Below are 16,693 nucleotides of genomic sequence, written 5' to 3'. Positions count from 1 at the left end.
GTTCTAAAGTCAAAAGACCTCAAAAGTTCAAGTTTCCTTCTCTCCCACTTTTCAAGTTTCAAAAATATTTTTTTTCTCTCTTTAAATTTGCCTTTTATTTTCCACACAAAGAACTCCAAGTCTCCAACTTCAAGCATGGACAATTTTCTCACGTTGAACCTTGTATTTCTCGATCATGTGATCGAGAAGACGAACCAACATTGTTACTTTGAGCAATTTGTTGGTCAATATCATCCGCAACTATATTTTTTCATGCTCATAGACCATAAATATTTCATCACTTTAACAATCGGTTGGTGTGAGTTAAAGTGATTATATGTTGGTGAGAATAATAAATGTTATGTTGGTGAGAATAATTAATTTTAAAAAGTAATGATGTGATTATAAATTTTATTTACATATGAAATAAATAGTTAGTAGATATATATGTGAGGTTATTTTAACAAAATATAAATTCGTGGATTAATTTTTGTATTAAAATATCTCAAATCATGATATGAAATTACCATGTAATTTCATATCATGGTTTTTGGAGAAAATGGAATCACATCTCATGATATGGAATCATGAGATGGAATCCGCGTAAACTCACATGTCCAAATGCTGATTCCATCTCATGATACTATATTGTAATATAATATCGCATGGCAAAATGCCTACTAAATAAAATTAATTTTCCTGACGAGCGTTCGATTTTTCAATCTTTTCACCCATTCATCTATTTTCCCTTCACTATCCAAGACAGCAATAACATGTCCAAACATTTAATTTTGAGATTCTAATACGGACGCAAATATTTACCTGGGCCCTAGTAGTCACCCTAATTAAATCCCCACGCGTCCGAATACCATACCCTTATTAACCACAACATTCTCACACAAGCGCGTTAACTTCACTCACTAAACATCAACCATTTGTTTCAGTACAATTCCCATCCAATTACCTACTATTTTTTTCTTACTCCCTCCGTTTTATAAAGAATAATTTAGTTTGATTTGATATGAAATTTAAGAAAATAAAAAAGACTTTTGAATCTTGTGGTCCTAAATTAAAGTTATATCAAATGTACAAAATTGCCCTTTAATTTTGTGGTTTTAAACATGTCACGTGGAAAGCTGAAATTAAAATGTTACCAAAAAAAAAAAAAGGTCATTCGTTTTGAAATAGACTAAAAAAGAAAGAAAGTCATTCTTTTTAAAACGCAGGAAATATTATTCTTTTTGATTCACTTCTCGGTTTTTTTATTTGACACTCTTTAACTTGGTGTAATGTTTAGAAGAAAATAAGTTTTGTTGAAATTTATGATCTAAAACAATATTTAAATATTTATGTGGTTGATAATCATTTCATTAAAGATAAAAAAAAATTAAAATTAAATTATTTACAATTATAGTAAGCTGAAATTCCTTTTTTAACATATTAAAAATAAAAAAATCATACAAAATGAAACAGGAGAAATATTTTTATATAAAACATTCATTATTTTTTTTACATTGCATATTTAAAATAATAACAAAATAAAAAAATAGTTCATTACATTCAATATATATATGTAAAAATATGATAAAAATATTTAGAAGTATTTTTTACTTCTGAAAATGAGTATTAAATTAAAATCAGATAAATAAATTAAACGGAGAGGGAGTATGGTGAATATCACGGGCGAGCAAGGAGCGTGAAATGTAACTATTCTACCAGTAGACACGCGTCCAGTAATGACAACCTCCCACCAAAAAGTATTCACCACTTTGGTCCTCACAACTTAGAAGGTACATACGTGGCACCTTTTTTTGTCTCAGTGCGAGATACGTGTCCACCTTCTCATTGGCTCTTCCCTTCACACCAATCAGGACACCCAATTTCCCTGGATACGCTACTTTATCAGAGGACCCACCTAATTGCTCTGCACCAATCAAAGCTCTTCACTATTCTAAATTTGCCCTAGACACGTGTTCTTTCTTCACCCCTATCACTGTGCTGTAACTATGATAATCTGCTTGGCAACCGGTCAAATTACATTTTCTCAGTCTAAAAACACCTCCTGGAGAGACCTCCTCAGCTGTGATGGACGCTGGAAATGGTTTTCCTGCTGCTAAGTACGCCGGTGGACCGCACGATACGACGATAATGAATCGGATAATGCTAAGATTCCGACCGATCGCACCGAAACCTGTCGCCGGTGGTTCATCTGATGGATCTACACCAGAATATAACAACACAGAACTTGTTACCAAAAGAAGAGCGAAGAGAAAGTACGTTAGAGTTAAGAAAAGTAGCAAGTGCAAGTCTAACAAAGAAGACGAAACAAATAAAGACGGATCTTCACTGTATGAGGATAACGGAGCTGTTTTAACTCTTCAGTTGATGCCGGAAAGTAGTAGCGGCGTCAAAAACAGTCTAGAAAATTCCGGATCTCGACCTTTCTGGATGAATTTTCAGAAATCGGAGAATAGTGAAATTTTTCCCGTAGGATCCGATCAGATAGATCGGACGGTGGAGATGCAGAAGAAAAGAGTGGTGGAGTCATGGGTATTGGTAGACCGGATGACAAACGCGTTGGTTGAGGGAGACGCGTTAGGTAGTACGGACATGGAGAAGATGAAGAATCTGGAGGCTGACACGTGTCCAGGGTTGATATCAGACGGTTTAGATAGAGTTCAGTGGTGATCAAAATGGTCCCTAATATATGGAGGTTGCTAGAGAAAATGATCAAAATGGTCCCTAATATATGGAGGTTGCTTTATTTTAATCCTTAATATATACCACATGATCAATATAGTCCTTAATATATTATAAAAGGTACTCAATTTGGTCTTTGCCCTAAAAGTAACACATTCATCCGTTAAATTTAACTAATGGCCCCACTAAAATATAAAATACCCAAAGCTCCTTTCTCCTTCATCTGCTGAAAAGCTTAGCCTAATTTTTCCCTTTTTCCTTCTTCTCACTTCTCTGTTCTCCGGCGATCATAATGTTCTAAGCTATTGGCGCACCACCGCTAGTCCACCAACCAGCCGCTGTTCGCCACTTCCGTCCCTCCTCCACCCCTCCTCTGTTCCCTCTGTTGTAGCTCTAATTCAAAGATAGGATTTCTAAAAAAAATTAAATTTATTGTTTAGTTAGAAAATTAGTTTGTTTTTCACATTGTTGGGCAACATTTTTCAGCTTTTTAAATTTGCCACAAGGGGCTGATGAAGCATCAACCAAGCAAATTTCATGTTGAAGGTATTGTAAAAACGAATTCACAATTTATATAAAACAAGATCGAACTCGGTTTTTACACTTTTATCAAAAGCAGAACTCAATTATTTGAACCACATTTTTGAGATGTAAAAGTCTTAAAAGTGGAAGAGGGATTCGACTGAGGCAAAAAAAAAAAAACGCACAAGCTCTCTGAAACAGAGCTTTTGATGGGAAGACATGGAGAATGAGGGAGAAAGTAAAGCTTTTGGCTGTTTTAATTATTTAGTGGGGTTGGTGTTAAATTTAACAGAGGAATCTGTTATTTTTAGGGCAAATAACCAAAATGAGTACTTTCTATGATACATTAAGGACCATATGGATCATGTAAAATATTTTAAGGATCAAAATAAAGCAATTCTTATATATTAAGGATCATTTTGATCATTTTCTCGTGAATCTGGCGTACCGGAGAATGGTTGATCCTCTAGAAGGTTCTGGAAATTCGCCGAAGCTGGTGACGTGGCTGGTAGTGAAGGAGAAAATATTGTTGCCTAACTCATCAGCTTTTGCATGCACTGTGAGGATACTGTACACGAAGAACTCACAGACAATGCCGTGTGATGTATGGAAGATGGAATTTGGAGGATTTGCATGGAGACTTGATGCTAAAGCTGCTCTTAGATTGGGTCGTTAATGAGGATGCAACTAGCAGGTAATTAAATTACCTAAATACTTTATTACGTATATAATGCTAAATAATTATTATTGGTAATTGTGCTTCTTTCTTTTGTTCATAAAATATTTCGCAAACGGAGGATTTGCAAGCACTTCTTGTGTAATCTCTACTTATAAATTGTAAAAAGAGTTTGTTGAGATCGTGAAATCTAATCACTTGATTTTACTTCATTTCAATTTATGAAGATTATCCTTGTATCTTCTTAAATTGGTTCTTCAAGCTTGAATTCATATAAATAACCACTGAACCAATTCGATCTACGAATAAGATGGACAATATAGGTATATAACAAATGATTTAACTCGATTACTCAAGTTTCAAAGAAGCTGGAGAGATGTTATTCCCCATCGATCTTGAAAGAATATGAAGGCGATTATGTTAAAAACATATAGGATCTTCACTCTTTTGTTTTAGTTAAAGTGGAAGCTTTGTACTTTAACTTTGAATACTTCAAAGTTGTGAATTTCATACTTTGCTATCTTTAATTTCAATCTAATAATCCAAAAACGTATATCAAGTGAAATTATTCTTGATATATATATGTTAGATGTTTGAGACGCATGCCAAATATTTATAGGTAAGAGCTAAAAAGATACACTAACTTGTATTAGTAAACTTTCTACTAGGTAATTTACACTAACCAGTTGAATCAAACTGATATATATGGAGGGAGTTGATTTTTTAACAGGCAGTTGATCAGCTCGTTCTAGAAAAGTCAGGTTTATTTTCTGGTAATTAAAAGTGTGTTCATTGATAATTATCCATCATTTCTTGTATTTAAAGTTCTTAAAAACCAACTGTGTAATATTAATGGGAAAGGATCGATGAAGAAGACGTAGATCACATTTACATATATACATGATTTTAAAATATATTTATTTGTAAGTTGAACTATCACCTTAAGAACATTTGTGTGTGTTGATTGTTGAACATTATCAACATTTTTCCTATGACAAGATCCCTAAGGGACTGTGGATGGGCCAAGTCGGAATTATAATCAGACATGACACTTGAGAACTTGATTGAGAAATAAAGTTCTAACTTGCTATTAGCTATATTTTTAGATATAATGATATAAGTTTAATTCTAACATGTTTGAATTTCAATATTTTGACCAATTATCAATCATATTTAATATGTGTGTATGTCCATGTCGAAATCCCTCAGTACATGAAGACACTACTGCAAATAATAAATGAAAGCATATATCTTCATTTAATTATCCGTAACAAGAATTGATATCATTGCATAGGTTGAGATAATTAAGAACTAGATTAAATAATCGAAATTATTGGACAGGCAGCTGCAACTAAATAAATTACTTTGCTAATTTGGCTTGTTCTTTTCTTTGTTTAGGGATATATACTTCATATTTAAATGAATTTAATATATACACCGATCATGTCCTAAAAAAAAAAATATTATATATTTTTAACATGTTGTTTAGCTTATTAGATTAACTTACTTACTATATAAGACGACAGTTGCCTATTGTTGCTGGTTCCTTAGAAAAAATCATTCACTAACAATTCACATGAGATAAAACGAATTGATAGATGATGAAACGTTCAGCAATTCATTATGTAATTTCATTGGGACAGTTTGAACCTTTCTAACGAGTGTAAATTAAGTAGTGATAAAAGAACTGTTTTGAAGATATATTACACTGTTATCCTGACAACAATGCTTTGTTATAGACTATAGCTACGTTGATGATAACTTTTTCTTTTTTCTTTCGTCTTTATGAGGTTGATGGTAACATTATGAAGCTGATTCTTTAAACTTTTAAATTATATATTTTTTATTATTAGGGTTTGAGCATGTAGTTTTTCGGTAATTAATGAGTGTTTTACTTCTAAGTGAATTTGTTCATCAATTCTGAATTTTGAGTCGAATTTAAGATTTAAACTTAACATATAGGACATCAAAACTTAGGTGATTTTCATATATTGAATGATATGTTTGCACAAAAGGAGATTGAATCATTATGCACACCGCATTCACACGTACAAATAACAGCACATATTGATTGAAAGGATTGTGTTTTTCAGAGAATCTCTTGTAGAACTGAATTATATTGGGACTCTGTCATTATAAAGTAGTACTTGTTGGGAAGTTCTATTGGTTCTTTCTTCTTATAAACCAATAAAGTTTCAGAAATGTGCCTACGCTTTAATTAGATCAACCTCTAGCTTTTCAAGTTTTGATGCGTTGTTTAAGAAAGAATGATCATATATATGATGTCCAGAAAACGCATTAGAAAGCTCTATAGAGGTACGCAGTCACTCCACCGATAGGGAAAGGGGAGAGGGATTGCGAAAACTGAATTACGATAAGCTTTAGGTATTGGTATTGAGAAGAAGAGGGCTTTTTCTTTTGTCCCAAAGTCACTTTCTTTTTTTCTTAAGCATCCTGCCTATTCCTTAATGTTAGCTCAGACACTAGGCAATAGAACAAAGTTAGTTCCTAATTTCATTAGAAAGCTCTATAGAGGTACGCAGTCACTCCACCGATAGGGAAAGGGGAGAGGGATTGCGAAAACTGAATTACGATAAGCTTTAGGTATTGGTATTGAGAAGAAGAGGGCTTTTTCTTTTGTCCCAAAGTCACTTTCTTTTTTTCTTAAGCATCCCGCCTATTCCTTAATGTTAGCTCAGACACTAGGCAATAGAACGAAGTTAGTTCCTAATTCCCACAGTTTTTGCAGTGCTTCTTCTACCCATCTCGATCAAAAGCCCCTTCTTTCCTCTTTCAAGGGACTTTTTCTTTAGAAATTCTTAATAGAAAGAGAAAATCCGCTGTAAGTCATCGGTATTCAGTTGAGTAGTAGTTGATGTAGATGTGCTTACCTTCTTCTATAATATGGTCTATAGTCAATAAAATTGTTAGTAATTCTCATATGTTTGAGCTTTGACGATCACGATTAATATAGTTATTATTTATGTTGATGTAAAATAACAGATATAGTTTATCATGATTCAAATTCACCGTTATAAACAAAAATTGACCTTTTTTGCGCTTCCATTAAAGTTAATCCGGGAAGAGTTACTCCCCTTATGCACTTAAGTTAGGTGCAAAGCCAAGTTAAAGACTTTACCTAACTAACGTAATTAAATAGTGCTTTAATTAGATGAGGATTCAAATTTCAAAGCGTAAAGGCATATATATTTTCATGCTCTATCCTTAAAGTAACAGAGCAAAGATTATATAGTACATATTTATATATACTCCTCCATTCTATATTGTTCTATATCGTGTTTCACGTAAAATTTATGATTTAAAATGAGTTATAGTTATTTATTTATAAATGAAAATGAATATGCCAGTAGTAAATTCTGAATAAGAAATTTTTGTGTGTTTTTCGTTTTTACTTTCTTTTAAGTTCGTGTATGAGATGATAAAGGATAATAGTACACGTGGCAGTCACCTAGAATTCAAGCTGAAGGCTTTTCGGTGTATAACGTGTCCCTTGCTTTTGTCACCTGTTCCTTAAACCTATGTCTTCGGAATCAGAACCAATCGAAATTCTTTTCGCTGCTATTTTAACCTCTTTCTTGTTTATTTTTTGTTGGTTGAATGTTTTTTTTTTTGGTTGACCACCTTGTGTTCGGAATCACATAGGAGGTTCGACTAAATTTGGATTGCGCATTGTAGGGGCCTTTCGGGGTGGTGCTCCCAATATGATTTTTTCCATACTTAGGGCTTGAATTCGAGTCCTCTGGTTAAGGATGAAACACTCTCATCGGTGCACCACAACCAATGTTGATTGAATGCCTTCTTTATACTCCCTCTGTCTATGGTTTATAAGACTTACCTTTTTAATCTGTTCTAAAAATAATGATACATTTATATATTTAGTAGCAGTTAATTTTGAAATGTTCATTTTATTTTTGATGAAATTATTTATAGTCACACATATATCTATTATTTCCGTTCTTTTTTATATGTCTTCCTTATTAAAAATAGATGGTCCTTATTAAAATAGATGATTCTTAATATTGTCAATTTACAAAATCAACTTATTAATGACATTATTCTACTTATTTTACCCTTGAGAATTATTAGCCTTAAAAATATGAATTTGATCAACATAGGAAATTTAAATGATTAATTCATATTTATTGGTCAATTTAATTAATTAAAATAAATTGATTTATATTCATTTATTAAAACTACTTTATTTCAAAAGAATACTAAATAACAAGGTACAATGGTAAATTTACATAGTTTTTCAAGGGACATAAAATCTAAAATGACAACATATAAATGGAAACAGAAGGAGTAATTTATTTTAGACCACAAGTTTTGACAGTTTTAATTTCTTTCTTAAACTTTATGTCAAATTAAATTAACGCATATAAAATGGAACGAAGATAATAGCATATTTCAAATATTTGTAACACCCTGTTGCATCATTTATAATTCATTCTGAAAAAAGAAAAAGTCAGAGAAATTCTATATAAAAAGAAAAATAATGTTGGTTATGTGTAGGGGTGTCAATTGGTGGGTTGTGTTGAAATTGAAGATATTAAAATGAGTTGAAACATAAATTGGATTGAATAATGACCTGCCCAACTTTACTTTGGGTTCAAATGGGTTGGACTCAAATATGCTAAAAATCGGGTTAGGTCATGACTGGTCCAATTTGATCCGCTTAATCTCAATAATTTTAATATGTTATTTAATTTTTATAACCATAATTTAAATTTCAACTTAAGAATTTTTATTCAAAAAAATTACAAATGGATAAATAAATTCTAAAAAGTTAAAAATAAATAGTAATTCATATTTTTAATATAGGAACATACATTACATCAATACAAATAAAAAGTCTTAAAATAAGTTATAATTAAAAATTAAATTGAACTCAATTAAAAGTTCTCTTCAAATAGATTAAAACTTGAATCGGTTGAGATTTTTATGACCAATGCAAATGGTGGAGTACATGCATGTCTTAGATAAGTTGTACAGTAGGGTAGGCTTGACATATGCCACACCTTCCACGTTTTTGACTGGACCTTCACATTCATGGATATCATATTCATGCCTATATATAAAAGCCATCTTCGATTGATTTACAAGAATAATTTTGGCGGTGAATGATTTTGAATTTTAATTACATTTGTAAAGTATTGAATTTGGTTGAATTCATCGATGACCCCTTATAGTTGGCACAAAATTTCATTTAGATACTTTAATTGAACTTTGTTCATTTTAAACACTTTATGTAGGGCTTCACAGTGTCATTTGGACACTTTTTGCTAACTCAGCATAGTGATTATGCAACACCAATTTTAAGCGCATTTGAGGAGTTCTTTTGGTGAATTTTTCTCTTTTTTCTTCTTCCTCACTCTTTCTCTCTGCAATCTTCCACCACCCTCCATTGATTTTCTTTTCGCTCCTACTTCTTCCTCCTCACTCTTCCTCCATAGACCACCCCTCATCATCACACAAATTTTGAGAAAACATGTAATTTATGTTGGGTTTGTACACTACTTAGGTTTTTCTTCTTTCTTGAAAATCAAATTTGTTATTTCATCCATCATTCAGTAATAATACAAAATTCACAATACTTATTTTTTCCACTTTGTTAGATTAGGTCTTAGGCCTAACTCACACTTCAAAAGCTATCTCAAAGGGAGGAGGATTGCCCAAGCCTTATAAGGAGTCCACCCATCTCATTAACCACCGATGTGGAACTTTTGTCATTCTTTAACACACTTCTTTTGCACTATATCCGCTAGAGGAGAAATAAATAATTGAATTATTTAATTTATAATTATCGGATCCTCTCCAACTAAAATATAGATGAATATTTCGAAAAAGTGAAATTCTTATATTTGTATCTCCTGCTACAGTTATAATGACTTCTCGTAAAATAGAGAAGAAATAAAAAAGTACATAATAGAAAAGGAAAAAAAAGATGGAGGAAATGGGTTGGGATAAGGGGAGATTATATATAGATAATGGAGGAGAAGTTTTTTTTTTTTTTAAAAGGAATGAAATTACTGAGAAGAAAAAGATAATAATTTCAAGGCACAAACTAAGAAGAAGATGAAGAACGAATTTACGGATGTAACACCCCGACTTTTCGAAACGTCTTGACTCGTATCTTTGTGGAAAGACCAGGAGGGTGGGTAATAAATTAAGAATGATGTGTTATGTGGTATTTTAACTGTTCAAGGGTTGTATCCTAAGTTTTGAAGTTAGGTAACTGGCAAAATAAAAACTGGCGAAAGTTACCGTAAATTTCTTTTAAAGATTTGTCTGAAATTTGGGTCAAATGTCTCAGAGATTTTCTCCCAATCTATAAAGATATTGTTTCCACAACCTATGAAATCGAAGGTCTACGAGTCTAGTTTCCAACGCATCAACTCGTTCGTTCATACGAACTCTAGAATTGAGAGATATTCGCGTTTTTGCAAGACTGTGCAAGTAGGCAGGCAAGGTGGGTCCCCTAGGCCGGTGGAACTTTATATATATCATCTTATTCGACTCTTCTTCTGTTTTCCTTCATTTTTCTTAGTGAATAACCAGAAAACTCACAAAATCCACTTCTAGGATCAGCCAAGTTACAGATTTTCGTGACTTAAGTCCTTGACAAAAGTTGTTCTACACGTTGAGCTCATCAACATGGTATAATTTATTTTATCAATTTTCTAACATATTGTACTTTAGTGTGTGGACAGCAGGGGTTTGGACATATTTTAAAGTTTTGAGGTGTATTACGAACTTAAAATCAAGGTAAGACCCTTCCTCCATCGACTTTAGCTTTGATAAGTCGCAAACAATTATTTACGATGGAAATACATATTTTTTATCAGATTATCGTGGTATCCTCTATTCTTTTGTGCTGATTATGGTCCTGCCTTGTTGTAGTATCGAGGGGGGTTGTGAGTAAAGTCGTTAGGCCACGTGAATTCAGCAAAAAAAAAGTACGTTAAGGCTATTCCCTATTTACGGCATGTTTACTTAATGCTTAAGAGCAATGTAATTGGGTTGTTATACTTGTAGTCATTATTGTTAATTGTTGGCTGCTCGAGTTGATATCATCCTCCCTTGTCGGGATTATTATTCAGTTAGTAGCGTCCCTATGTTGGACACGACTTTGAGGCTATTTGTATAGATTGCTTATAACTAAATTGTTCACTTTTAGTGATTGGATTGTTATTGATGCCCTTGGGGCTATTATGGTTAGCTACAGGAATGTGATCTATGCCTAAAAGGGTTATGTTCTGCCTACGGGGATATATGGATGCCTAAGAGGGCTATGAGTTGCCTACGAGGCTATATTGATGCCTACAAGGGCTATGAGTTGCCTACAAGGCTATATTGACGCCTAAGAAGGCTATGTGCTTCCTACAGGGCCTTGTTGTTGCCTAAAAAGGCTATGAGTTGTATAAGCTATGTTGATGCCTAAGAGAGCTATGTGCTGCCTAAGAGGTCTATATGACTGCCTACGGGGCTAGGGGACTACCGATAGGGGTATATAGCCTGATTGGCACCTTCTGGGCTTATGGGGGCCCTGAGTTGGTGGTCTTGTGTGTTGTTTGTACATGTCGAGCTTATGGGGGTTTGGTTAGGTTGTTGTTTTATTATTTTTGATTAGTTGAGATTTAGGAGCAGGTCGGTACACTTATCTTATCCTTGATCTATTTATCGGATTATTCTAGTATATTAGGATAACTGCTCATAGTCTATTGCCTTTCATACTCTATACATTATTTCGTACTGACTCCCCATTACCTGGGGGCACTGCATTCATGCATGCAGGTCCCGACAGACGACCCAGTAGACCTCCTCAGCAGCAGGATTGACTTTTATCCGGTTGGCTAGCCCCTTTCCTTCGGAGCTGCCAGAGTTTGGAGGTTTGTTAGCTTTTGTTATATATATTTTTATGGGTAGGCTGAGGCCCTGTCCCGCCAATCTTTACTACTCTTAGAGGCTTGCAGACTAGTGTGTGGGGTGTGTAGCTACGTTATGGCCATGCTGGCCTAGTTTATTGGTTTGTTGAAGATTATGAGTTGTTTGATGTATTGTCTTGATATATACATATTTTTAGTTTTGGTATAGAGATCATGGTGGCCTCGACGGCCTAATCAGGACTTTTGTGCTAGTTGGCTATTTCTTTATATAAACTCTTGGGAGTAGCTGTTTCGTTTGTAGATGTGTTGACAGGGGCCTTGTCGGCCGAGGGCTTAGTTTTAAGCTGAGATATACTTGTTTGGCCCTGTCCCGCCAATCTTTACTACTCTTAGAGGCTTGCAGACTAGTGTGTGGTGTTTACAACTACGTTATGGCCATGTTGGCCTAGTTTGTTGGTTTGCTGAAGCTTGTTAGCTGTTTGATGTATTGTCTTGATATATGCTTGCTTTCAGTTTTTGTATAGATATCATAGTGGCCTCGATGGCCCAATCAGGACTTCTGTGTTAGTTGACTATTTCTTTATATGAATTCTTGGGAGTAGCTGTCTCTTTTATAGATTTGTTGACAGGGGCCTTGCCGGCTGAGAGTTTACTTTTAAGCTGAAATATATTTGTTTGTTTTCTTGATTGCGTGTGGCTGCCATGCGCTAGTAGTAAATTGGTCAGCATGGTCGGGTCAGGCCTGAGTTTTGACATTAGGAGTCAATTGCGCCCCTTGAGTTTGGGACGTGACAAACTTAGTATCAGAGCAACGTCGTATCCTAGGGAGTCTGCAAGCCGTGTCTAGTAGAGTCTTGTTTATAAATGTGTTGTGCACCACATTCAATAAACAAGAAGCTACCGGGCATGTTAGAATGACTATCCTTCTTTTGCTCACCTCGTGCTATAGAGCAGTGTCTTAATGGTTGAGTTTTCTGGCTTATAGTTGATATTTGTATGCAGATAGAGATGGTCGACACCAGAGAGACCACAGCTAGCCAAGGGCTTGATACAGCTGTAGGCGAGGGTACCGACAATGTACCACAGATGGAGGTAGCTCATTATGAGACCCAAGGGGAGACATCTTCTCCGCTCCTTATAGGTTCTCCACCGCTTTAGAAGCCTCTAAGGGCTACAAGACCCCAGCTCCACCAGCAGTACCACCTCTAGTTCCTTCTATTCCATCTAACCAGGATTTCAAGAGTGCAGTATGTACGTTAGCACAGTTAGTAGCTGCACATCGCTACCTAGTTGCGCCAGATGTTGCTAGACCTTCTGAAGGGCCTGGAAGTTCGAGAGTCCATGAATTTCTTGCCTTGAATCCTCCATAGTTTACAAAGATAGATCGCAGAGAGGACACTCAGCACTTTGTTGATCAGCTTCATAGGATCTTCAGAGTTATGCACACCTCAACGACTGAGTTAGTTGAGTTAGCAGCATTTCGATTGCGCGATGTTGCAGTATTATGGTACGAAAGGTGGGAGAGATCTAAGGGAAAAGATACAACTCTACCCATTTAGGATAGCTTTACAGAAGCTTTCATAGATCATTTTTGCCTCAAGAGATTAGGGATTGCCGGGTGGACCAGTTTCTGAACCTCCGACAAGGCAACATAAGTGTCCTAGAGTACAGGCTGAGATTTGATTCATTGGCTAGATATGCAGCAGTATTTATTGATACGATGCATGACAGGGTGCGTAGATTTGTGGAAAGGCTAGACTCAAACTATATCGACGCTTGTTCTACCACTACACTAAATGATAATATGGATATCTTGCTAATTCAGGCCTTTGCTTAGGGAATAGAGGATCGCCGACATCTGCAGTATATGAGTGAGAGGGTCTCGAGAGAGAGACAGAAGAAGGATAGGCCCGTTGTGTCATAGGGAGATTTTCAGGTTGGTCCCAGACCTCGATATTCTATTAGGCTACTTAGACCTCCACCACAACAGTTCCAGGATAGTAGATTTGATCGTCAGGGACAGTCAGGCCCAGGTGAGGGTTTACGAGCATTAGGCTCTTAGCAGCTGAGAGGTTCAGGCTAGGCTAGGACACCCCCGCCGCGTTGCGCTATTTGCGGTAGGATGCATTTTGGGAGGTGCATGCAGGATTCCATAGGTTGTTATTCTTGTGGACAGGAGAGCCATGGGTGGAGAAACTGCCCAACCATAGGTCAGGGTGGTATAGGTCAATTGACCAGGTCAGTAGGTTCCTCCTCATCAGCACAGTCTACAGGGCGTGGACCTCAAACTCCAACATGTAGAGGTAGAGGTGGAGGTAGAGAGGGAACATCTAGTTCTGGTAGTGGCCAGAATCGTATATATTCACTAGCCTACCGACAAGACTTAGAGTCATCACCAGATGTTGTGACAAGTACGTTGATTGTTTGCTCCCATTGTGTTTATGCGTTGATAACTCCTGGATCTACTATGTCTTAAGTTACTCCATTTATCGCTAGGAAGTTATGTATTGTAGCAGAGTCATTAGATCGACCCTTTATTATATCTACGCCAGTTGGTGAGTCTATTATTGCCTGGAGAGTCTATCGAGGTTGCACGATAGAAATTATCGACCAAAAGACTTCTGTAGACTTCGTAGAGTTAGAAATGGTCGATTTCAACGTTATTATGGGTATGGACTGGTTAGAGTCTTGTTATGCTAATGTTGAGTGCCGTACAAAAATTGTTAGATTCCACTTTCCAGAAGAGGTTGTTCGGGAATGCTAAGGCAATACAGCAACGCCGAAAGGTAGGTTTATTTACTATCTTAAGGCGAGGAGGATGATAACTAAGGGTTGTATTTATCATCTTGTTCGCGTTCATGATATAAATGCAGAACCACTGACTCTTCAGTCTATTCCGGTAGTTAATGAGTTTCTAGATGTATTTCCATAATGGGAAATTGATTTTGCTATCGATGTGCTACCAGGTACACAACTCATATTTATCCCTCCTTATAGAATGGCTCATGCTGAGCTAAAAGAGTTAAACGATCAACTGAAAAACTTGCTGGATAAAGGCTTTATGAGGCCTAGTGTTTCACCATGGGGTGCGCCAGTGTTATTCGTGACGAAGAAAGTTGACTTACTAAGAATGTGTATAGATTACCGACGGCTGAATAAGGCGACTATAAAGAATAAGTATAACATTCCGAGGATCGATGACTTGTTTGATCAGTTACAAGGTGTTGAGTACTTATCAAAGATTGATTGAAGATCAGGGTACCACCATGTACGAGTTCGGGAGAAAGACGTTCCAAAAACAACCTTAGAACTAGATATGGACACTTTGAGTTCTTGGTAATGTTTTTTGGATTAACTAATACCCCAGCAGTGTTCATGGACCTGATAATAGCATATTCAGGCCATATCTAGATACGTTTATGATTGTATTTATTGATGATATTTTGGTCTATTCGAATTCAAAAGCTGAGCATGAAGATCACTTGCGAGCAATCGTTCAGGTTCTTCGAGAGCAGGAACTTTACACAAAGTTCTCTAAGTGTGAGTTCTGGTTGAGCTCTGTGGCTTTCCTAGGCCATATCATATAAGATTCCGGCATTATGATTGATACACAAAAGATTGAGTCTATATAGACATGGCGCAGACCCATGATCCGACTGAGGTTCGTAGTTTCTTAGGATTAGTTGGGTACTACATAAGGCTTGTAGAGAGGTTTTCTTCATTTTCAGCACCATTAATGAAGTTGACAAAAAAAACGGCTAAGTTCTAGTGGACTGAGGCTTGCGAGCATAGTTTATAGGAACTGAAGGACAGGTTGAAATCAATACCAATTTTAGCATTGCCAGAGGGTTCAGAGGGCTATATGGTGTACTGTGATGCCTCTTGTATTGGGTTGGCATGTTTTCTAATGCAACATGACAAGGTTATCGCATATGCTTTAAGGTAGTTAAGGAAACATGAGAAGAACTATCCGACCCACGATTTAGAGTTAGATGCAGTTGTGCATGCGTTAAAGATCTGGAGACACTATTTGTATGGCATTCATGTTGACATTTTCACAGATAATAAAAGTTTTATATATATTTTTAGACAGAAGAAGTTAAATATGCGACAACATTGATGGCTTGAATTACTGAAAGACTACGACGTGGATATTTAATATCATCCAGGAAAGGTAAATGTGGTAGCGGATACCCTTAGTCGAAGATTTATGGGTAGTTTGTTCTATTTAGGTGTTGAAAAGCAGGGGCTAGCGCGAGAGCTTCATCAGTTAGCTAGCTTGGGGTCAGATTGTTAGAGGCAGACGATAGTGGGGTCATAATTCAGGACACAACCGTATCATCTCTAGTTGTGGAGGTAAAATCACGGCAACAAGAGGATCCTGGCATAGAGCATCTCCGAGCCAAGGCCCATCATCAGCAGTTTTTAGCATTTGATATAATAAAAGATGGAGTCCTCATATATAGCGGTCAATTGTGAGTTTCGAATGTTGCAGGGCTTCGACATTGGATTATGGAAGAGGCACATCATTCCTGTTATTCCATTCACCCTGGTTCAACGAAGTTGTACCATGATATTAAAGAGATCTATTGGTGGCACGGGATGAAGAAGGACGTTGCTGAGTTTGTGGCACAATGTCCTAACTGCCAACAGGTGAAGGTTGAGCACCAAAAGCCTGCTGGGCTAGTTCAGGAGACATCCATACCCTTATGGAAGTAGGAAGCAATTAATATGGATTTTATTGCAGGGTTACCTCGAACGCGTCGCAAGTTTGACTCTATTTGGGTAATTATTGTTAAACTAACAAAATCAGCCCACTTCTTACCGGTCAGGGCTACTTTTACGGTCGAAGACTATGTAGGGTTCTATATTAAAGAGATTGTTAGGCTACACGGTGTCCAAGTATCTG

The 16,693-nt window shown here is 36.0% G+C and overlaps 1 protein-coding gene across 6 annotated transcripts in view; it reads left to right on the top strand.

Moving 5' to 3' along the window:
- Positions 1 to 1,577: 1,577 nt before the first annotated feature.
- LOC102599410 (uncharacterized) overlaps positions 1,578 to 16,693 on the top strand; it is an 18,380-nt gene continuing 3,264 nt past the window's right edge. For 2 of the 6 annotated variants that reach the window (XR_001474698.1, XM_006357123.2), the window contains exons 1-2: positions 1,578 to 2,664; positions 3,635 to 3,895. Coding sequence is in view for 5 of the 6 variants with exons in the window: in XM_006357123.2 (XP_006357185.1) it covers positions 2,065 to 2,664; positions 3,635 to 3,877 (843 nt within the window). In the remaining variant the exon portion in view is untranslated. Of the gene's footprint in view, positions 2,665 to 3,634; positions 3,896 to 7,573; positions 7,796 to 10,597; positions 10,630 to 10,798; positions 10,818 to 11,692; positions 11,731 to 16,693 lie in introns of those variants that run through there. The other 4 variants (XM_006357121.2, XM_015313295.1, XM_006357122.2 and 1 more) reach the window with 4 other exon arrangements.

This window comes from Solanum tuberosum, unplaced genomic scaffold (assembly GCF_000226075.1).
Source record: "Solanum tuberosum cultivar DM 1-3 516 R44 unplaced genomic scaffold, SolTub_3.0 scf00241, whole genome shotgun sequence".
Taxonomy (NCBI): domain Eukaryota; kingdom Viridiplantae; phylum Streptophyta; class Magnoliopsida; order Solanales; family Solanaceae; genus Solanum; species Solanum tuberosum.
This window is presented reverse-complemented; position numbering and strand designations above follow the sequence as displayed.